Here is an 8,584-nt window from a genome sequence, read left to right as displayed (position 1 = left end):
CATCTTCCACCTACATGAGTCCTTAAAGTGAGTCTCCCAAGGGCAGAATGTAAATGGATCATATTTTTAGAAATTCATTTAAGCCAGTGCCATGACATGCATTTGTAATCCCAGTTCTTGGGAGGCTGAGACACGAGGATTGCAGGTTTGAGAACAGCCTCAGCTACTAAGTGAGACTTCCAGCAATTTAGTGAGATACTGTTTCAAAAAAAAAAAGTTCTGATAGTGTAGCTTGGAGGTAGAACACCCCAGAGTTCCATTCCTAGTGCCACAAATAAAATAAAAATAAATTTAATCTATTCAGCCCTTCTGTATCTTTTGATTAGAAAATTTAATTCATTTACACTTAAAGTAATTATTGTGAGGACTTACTATATCCTTTTAGTTAATTGTTTTCTGAATCTTTTGTAGTTTCTTTGTACCATTCTTTCTTTCTCTCTCTCTCTCTCTCTCTCTCTCTCTCTCTCTCTCTCTCTCTCTCTCTCTCACTGGAGCACTGGAGGTTGGACCCAGGGGCTTACTTTCCTTTCTATCCCGAACTACACCACCAGCCATTTTCATTTTGAAACAAGGTCTTGCTAAGTTGCTGAGGCTGGCCTGGAATCTGTGATTTCCAGAGTGAATGTCAGACACCAAAACACAACCCAGGAAGCCAAGAGACACCACTCAGGAGACTGCCAGAAACACAGCACCTAGGTGCGTGACCGCAGGCTGCCAGAAATAAAACAGTGACAAAATCTTGAAAGAAGTCGGGGGAAAATCTAACTTACCTGCAGTGGGATGCACACCAGATGTGGGTGTGACCCCCTCAGACACTGCTCAAGCAAGAGAGAGTCTGTAAAAGGTTTGAAATGCTGAAAGAAAGAAGAACTAACCTAGAATTCCCTACCCTGGGAACTCATTCTTCATAGTGAAGGAGAAAGACTTTCTCAGATAAAGACTTTCTCAGGATTTCTTGGCAGTAGACTTAACTTGAAAGAAATGTTAAAACTAAGGTCCTCAGAGGGAAAGAAAAATTACATTGATCAGAAACTTGATCTACATAAAGATAGAAAGAGCCCTGTGGATGGAATTGATGAATATTATTAACAAATAACAGGTTAATTATGCATTCCTCCTTTAGCCCATTCCAGAGGATGAAGTGAGAGGGAACACCTCCCAACTCATTCCATCAGACAAGCATAATCTTAACACCAAAACCAGACAAAGACATTGCAAGACAGTGAAACTACAGACCAGGGTCTCTCAGAAACACAGATGCAACGTACTCAGCTAAATACAGTCCTGTCCACGTAATAACATCGCAGCCAATGACAGCCCCTAAGACTGTCCCACAAAACTGTAATCCCATGAGAGTACTCCACCTGGTGACATCACAGCCACCTTGCTTTGTGTAAGGATACTCTGTGATGTTTGCTTAGTCACGTAATTGCCAATCCATAGATTTCTCAGAACATTTTACGTGGATAAGTGATCCAGGATGGCATTAGCAAGGAGAATCTGATAATGTGTAGAAAGAATGACACGCTGTGACCAGGTGAGGTTCATCCCAGGTGTGCAGAGACAGCTTGGCATTCAAGAAACAATCATTATTATCCATCACAGCCCCAGGGTCAAAAACAAAAACTACATGAAAAAAATCACAACAGTATATGTGAAGAACATTGGTCAATATCCCATATCCATCCTTCAAACAATCTCCCTGCAAGGAAGGAAAAGAGAACACCCTAGACTCTCTCTCTCTCTCTCTCTGTGTGTGTGTGTGTGTGTGTGTGTGTGTGTGTGTGTGTGTGTGTATACAAGTCATTTGCTTTTCTTTTTTTTTAATTAATTAATTTATTTTTTAAATTGGTGCATTGTAGTCATATATCAATCACATTGGAGTACAAGACTTGAGAGGATATACAAGCACACATCATCCAGTTAGCCCTCCTCCAGCCCCCATCCCATTCCCTCCCCCTCCCTCCATCCCATGCTTCTTTGGTGATTTACTTTGATACATTTGTTTATGTACCTCCTGCGTTTTAAAGAGGCTCCGTCCTCCAGTATTACATACCCTCTGATTGGTCACATTAGTTGCTTCACTATAGGGCCCTTTCTATAGCTCAACCTCTTCCTGTTGCCCCTTTCCTCCTAGTTATTGCTGATTAAGAGAAGCGTCTGATTTATATTTTCTGCGATATTTCTCTGTGCATGCTGTGTTGCAAGTACCGATCCCACTCTTGATGGCCCCAGTAGTGGCCTGGCTACTCAGTGGACTGATCCAGACCTTGCTGGCTCAAGCAGCGGCCTTGCCTCATGGGAGGCCCCAGTTCTGGTCTCGCTGGCCCCTGCACCGGTCTAACCCCTAAGCTGGATTCGGTCCCGGCCTTGGAGGCCGCAGGAGTGGCCTTGCCTCACGGCAGGCTCCGATGCTGGCCATTGGCCCCTGCACCGCCCTAACCCCTTGGCAGGATTCCAATCTTGGCCTTGGAGGCCCCAGCACCGGCCTAGCCTCACGGCAGGGTCCAATGCCGGCCTTGTTGGTCCCAGCACCGGCCTAACCCCGCGGCAGGTTCCGTTCCCGGCCTAGGAGGCCCCAGCACCGGCCATGCCTCACGGCAGGCTCCGATGCCGGCCTCGCTGGCCAAGTCATTTGCTTTTCAATTAGCCAGCAATGAACAGTGGAATTTGAAATTCAAAAACCCAAAGCCAGTTCTGTGTGTGGCTTCTGAGCTCTGTATAAATGACTGCAGTGGCATAAATCAGAACTTGTTTATATAAAAAGTGACTTTTTTAGAGACAGTTCACAGTTGCTCCCAAGACTGCTCCTTCCTACACCACAGCATGAATTCCAAGACATTGTATTGCAGGAGAAACTACACAAGAGCATCCAATGAACGTGGAAGGGTTGAGGCTGCAGAGAGAGCAGTGGTCCTCACTCTGCATTCTGGCTGGAATGTGATGTTAGCTCCTTTGCTCTGTTACTGGAGACAAGCTCCACCTTCTCAGCTGCAAGGACGGCGTCTCATTAATGCATGTTTTGGAAGGTGCTTACTAAAATGAGGCAGTGATCCATGAAGATGCTGAGCATGAGCTGCACAGAGCCAAGACCCAGCCTTGCCCCTGGATGGACTCAGGTCCTGGAGGTGAGGAGAGAGGAGGGCCCATCAGCAGGGGTCTAAGCAGGACTGAAGGATAGCCACACAGCACAGCAGGAGTGTCTCAGCTCCAAATCTAGCCAGTTCCCTGCACTGAACCAGAGTCCTGTGCTCTGGACATGCTCCAGAAAACAGTTCCCCATGGATGCCTGGGTTTTCTTTCAGGACCTCATGATTCATCAAGACTCTGAGCAGAGCCCTGCTCTGTCTTCTGTTCACCTCCTGTCCCCATTGCAGGTCATTTTCTGGCTGTGCAGATCCTGAAAGAGCAGAATCCCAAGGACCACCAGGACCAAGCCAGCCATGCCCATCCGGATGAGATTCTCCACGGTGTAATCCTGGGGCTGTGAGGCTGCAAATTGTGGACACAGAGGTCAGAGGTCAGGGCAGACCCAAATCCCCCAGGATCCCTGCACGTCCACCCAGGGCACCTGCTCCCTGGACAGGACTTCACTGCGTCCAGTCCTTCACCGAGGAGTCTCCCTGGTCCCCTCTCCAAGGTCTGAGCTGTTTGTGATGGGCTGATGGTCTCAGATGCTCCTGAGAACCACAGACCAAGAGTAGGAGGGGTGAAGCGTTGAAGAGACCCGAGCCTTTGCCCTAGTTCCACATCCTCCTGTCCTGTTCTCCTGACGTGACTTTCTGCAGATCCTGCAGGAGCCTGTCCCTGCTGGGGCAGCTCCCTCTGTCTCCTTGGTGGGTCCTCAGCCTCTCTATGCTCTGTGAGCTCAGAACTTGTGTCTGAGTCACGTTGGAGCCACGTTTAGCTGAGACCCAAGAGCTCAGGATCAGAGAGAACAATGGTCTCCGAGTCCAGAAACACCCCCGCGCTGTGTGCTCTCTGCTCAGTTTGGGACAGAAGACCAGGCAAGCTAATTTCTGGAAATGAGATCCCCCTGATTGAGCAGCTGAGGACTCAAGTCCAGGGCTGAGGGGTTAAACCTCAGAGCTCCTGGAGGTCAGGAGCACAAGGGGTGAATGTCTGCACTGCTCCTCCATTAACCCACCCAGTTTTCCTTTAATTTATTATTCTATAGCCAGAAACAACTGCAGTGCAATATACACATATAGGCACACACAGATAAATATGGATATAATCTAAATGATAATGTCAGTAGTGTATAAAATAGCATTTTTACTTTTTAGAAGTGTAAACCTATGTTGAATGAACAATAAAAACATACCAATTCAACAATATTAAGAAAATGTTTGAATTGTAGATATAAATATATGTAGATACATAATATATATGATAAAAGATAAATATTTACAGATTCATATTAAAAGATATAAGCATAACTATATATATGCAAATATTTGAGCAAGAATATTTGGTGTGCAATTTATAAATTAAGAAGAGAAACTTTCATCATATTTTGTTAGTTGTAAATATTATCAGCAAATCAGAAGGAATTGAAAAGCAATTAGAAAGGAGGATATCCTAAGTTAATATAAAATAAAACTAATGCACCCAAACAAATTGTGGTCTTATATTTGTTGTTTTAAAATACAATAAAAACTTACTTATCAATGATTTAAATAGTTGGATAATTTTAATATTACCCATGAATGTATCCAATTTTATGAATAAAAACTGAAAATATTTCTAAGTTTCATCCATAAACCTCAATATTACACACCTTGAATGAGAAGACAATATCAAGAAGATGTCATTCTCCATAACTAATGTTTAATCTAGTCCATGTAAGACAGGAGTAGAATTGTTTGCTTTTAAACCCTCAAACCAGAGCCGGGCGTGGTGGCGCACACGTGTAAATCCCCGCACGTGGGAGGCTGAGACAGGAGGATCGCGCAGGTTCGAAGCCAGCCTCAGCTACTTAGTGAGGCTCTCGGCTACTTAGTGAGACCCTGCTTCCAAAAAAAATATTAAAAAGGTCTGGGAGTATAGCCCGGAGGTAGAAAGACTCCGGGTTCCACCCCCAGTACCACAAAAATTAAATAAATAAAAATTTAAAAAATAAACCCTCAAACCAAATATCTTAGACTAAGTACCCACTTTAAAAGTTATAGGGAGAGGAACCATGCATTAGTGTAACCCAAAAGTGCAGAGTTGGAACCGATTGAATTGCACCAGGGATGAGCAGGGCGCTGGTCTCCTGCACCACTCCAGGGCGCAGGTGCATGGCCCTCCTTAATCCAGGTGAGCACTGAGCACAGAGGCGGCCAGGTGATGGTACCCAGGCCTGGGATGCTTCTCTCTAAGGGAGCCTGTGTTTTGATGCTCAGCCACAGTCATGGCCTGAGCAGCCTTCTCAGGTCTGAGACAGCCACGGGTGTGGGTGAGGCGCTGCACCCTCAGGGCGCCTCAGAGGGAGAAGTCAGAGCTGCCAGGGGTTTCAGCTGTCCTCTCTGACTTGCCAGGCCACTCTCGCCCCATGGATTTCAGCATCGTTCCAGTTGGAGATCAGGCCTATACACCATGTCCTGAGCCCACCCCCTCTTCCTCCTCTCACAGGTCCTCTGGGGTCACAGGGAGCCATGTGTCATACAGGGCTCTCTCAGTAGAAAATCTCCATGACTGTGTCTGATCCTCAGAAGAGGAGAGACTAAACCAGGAGGGCTTTATCTACCTTTGCTGTTTCCAAAATACTGTGGCCTCCTCTTATCTGAGATCCCAGGATTGATGGACAGTCCTGCCCAGCCCAGCTTTTCCAGACAGGGCTGGAGAGTGGGGGTCTAGGGTGTGCCCCACCCAGAAGGTCAGAAATGAAGGATCCTTGGGGATCCCCTCTAGGCAGCTCCACCTCTTTAAGAGGGGGCCCAGGACAGGAGGACAGCCTGTCTAAGGAGGTCAGCCTCCCAAGGAGAGGCTGAGCCCACACTGACCCCTGCAGGTCTCCGAGGGCTGAGGTCCCGGCCTCCATGGGGCATTCTGCCTGGAACTGCTGAGCTGGGACTCTGATCTCAGATGCAGGGGATAGGCCGCCCCTCCCTGGGCAGAAGGAAGGTGTCCATCAAGCTCTGTGACTGGCCCCGCAGGGTCACGTTCCCCAACATAGGGCTCAGCTGCAGGAAGAGGAAGGCTGTGGCCGGGAGCTGTCCTAGAGAGAAGGAGGGTGAGAGCCCCCCACATGGTTCTCAGCTGAGACCTCCCCATGGCCTGTCTCTGAGGACCCTCCGTCCTCTGTCTGTCTCTATTTCCTCTGACTCTTTCCTCCCCTGTCTCTTAGTTTCTCTCTCTCTTTAAGACTCCCATCACCCAGCCATTTCCTACTGGGACTCCACAAGACGGTCCTGTGCAGAGTTGGGGTCCTTCGTTGCACCTGCCAGGCCCTCACCATCAATCAGTATATCCAGGGCCTCACTGGGGTCCGATCATTTGGAGGAAAGGCTGTGTCTACCAGAGCATCTGTACTGGCCCCCATGGGCGCGGATCACAGGGTCCAATGGGGGGATTGGGGGAATCCGCCTGTGAGAGCCCAGCCTGGGGCTGCCAGCCAGGATGCTGGGGGAGGTCACAGAAGGAATCTGTCATAGCTGAGGTAGTAGCAACATTTGAAGGTGAGGTTCTCTCCAGGGGCCAGGACAGTGCCCTGCTTGCTCAGGAGGGAGGGCTTCCTGGACACCCATGGAGCAAAAGTAAACAGAGCAAGCACAAAGGAGCTGGTCCCTCCAAACTCCTGCCCTCTCCTGTCCAGACTTACAAATCTACCTGTCTCTCACACTTGGGTCTCTGGCTAGGAGCCCTGAGCTCCCCTCAGCCATCCTCCCACCTGGGATCCCTTGGGAGTCCACCCATTCACCCATCCAATGCCACATATCCATCCATCCATCTACCCATTCATCTGTCTTCCCACCCATTCATCCTTCATCCTTCCTCACCTGAGATCTGGAGCTCCAGGGGGTCACTGCATATTGACCACACCTGAGGGGTTCTCCTGTAATAGCCATAACATCTGAATGTCCACTTGTGGCCAGAGGTCATAGGGCCCACAGGGAACAGGGCCTGCACCCGTCCATTAGGTTGTTGCTGTGAGTCCAGGGTCCAGGACAGCTTGTGTTCTCCATCCTGGATCAGAATGAACCTGTCATATCTCTGCTGTGAGCCACACTGGAGGGTCACAGTCCCTCCTGAGGCCACCACAGGGCCGGGCAGGGCTGAGAGGTTGGGGTTGCTGTAGAATCCTAGGAGAAGAGGAGGCAGCATGTTAAATGGGCTCACATCTCCCCAGGGCTGGCAGTGAGAAGAGGTCACTCGTGAGAGCACCTTGCTGAGGGTAGACTCTGTGTCCTTCTAGTGTCCTCTTACCTGTCACCACCAGCTCCAGGGGGTCACTGCGCTTTGACCAGCCAGCAGGGCTGAGATAGTAACAGTGATATCGCCCTGCATGGTGCTCTGTCACTGATGGGATGGAGAACTTGGCCTTGTTCCCAGGCTCCACTGGAGGCTCTGTGCCCCAGGGTACTGGGCTCCCCTCTTTGTTCAGACGGTACTCCTGGGCCTCCAGGGTCCCTTTGCACCAGATGGTCAATGGCCAACCCTTGGTGATCACAGAGTCTGGCTCAGCCCAGAGCATGGGCTTGGGGAGGGCCGCTGCAAGGAGATCGGAGGCTGGGTCCCAAGATCTTCTTCCCTTTCTCAGCTTCCACCTCTCCTCCCAGCATCAGCCCATAGCTGCTGTCCACCCCCACTGCTCACAATGGCCCATTGCCCCCAGTGAGGAGCAGGGACCCGGGACACTGGGACACACTCACCTGCCTGCACTGGGGTCCTGTGGCCCAGACTCAGCCCTGGAAGAGAGTTCCCTGTGAGAGGTTTGCCTCAGGCCGGGGCAGCTCCAGTCCTCCCTGGAGCTACTGAGCCTGGGGTGTCCTGCTGGACCAGGGCCTGCTGTGGGGTGTGACCCCTCCCCTCCCCAGGTCTCACCAAGGTAGAGCAGGGCCGTGAGGGTGGGGGTCATGGCGTCCCCTCCCAGTGGTCTGGATGTGCAGATGGAGGAGATTATAGTGCCCAGCAGGAGACAGAGAAACAGGATGTGGGCTCAGGGGCCGGGTCCTGCAAATCATGTTGTCACATCAGCAGCCAATGTGCAGAAAAGGGAACTGCTCCCCAGGATCATGGCTCTCATTGCCCCAGGGCTGGGCTGAGCAAGCTCCAGGCTCTCTGAAGATAGCTCAGACAGTAACTAGGTCTCCCCTGGCCCCATCCTCTGCCTGTGTGTCTGTCCTTACTTAGGGCCAGGACATAGCAAAAAATACACCTGGTTCTTCCTGAGCAGCCCCTTCCAGGTGAGTGATACTGAAGGCCGGTTCTTCCTCTTAGAACCTCCCCATGAGCCCCTCTCCTCCTCCAGCCTGTCTATCTTCACAGCGCTGTGGGGTCCCCACCATGGCCAGTCATCAGCCCCGCTCTGAAAATGCTGCGGGGAAGATGCAGGCTCCTACTGCAGGTGGACACAGAGCAGCAGAGATGCTGAGCACTG

The 8,584-nt window shown here is 50.0% G+C and overlaps 1 protein-coding gene across 1 annotated transcript; it reads right to left on the bottom strand.

The window, feature by feature from the left end:
* Nucleotides 1-3,355: 3,355 nt before the first annotated feature.
* On the bottom strand, nt 3,356-8,062 carry LOC308268623 (leukocyte immunoglobulin-like receptor subfamily A member 5; the record flags this gene model as incomplete). The annotated part of the gene is made up of 4 exons (XM_080703732.1): nt 3,356-3,492; nt 6,984-7,286; nt 7,411-7,695; nt 8,029-8,062. The coding sequence occupies 4 exons, from the start codon at nt 8,060-8,062 to the stop codon at nt 3,356-3,358; spliced, it is 759 nt and encodes a 252-aa protein (XP_080559858.1).
* Between the last annotated feature and the right edge of the window lie 522 nt (nt 8,063-8,584).

The sequence above is a fragment of the Muscardinus avellanarius genome (assembly GCF_963383645.1).
Source record: "Muscardinus avellanarius genome assembly, chromosome: 10".
In the NCBI taxonomy this organism is placed as follows: Eukaryota; Metazoa; Chordata; class Mammalia; order Rodentia; family Gliridae; genus Muscardinus; species Muscardinus avellanarius.
This window is presented reverse-complemented; position numbering and strand designations above follow the sequence as displayed.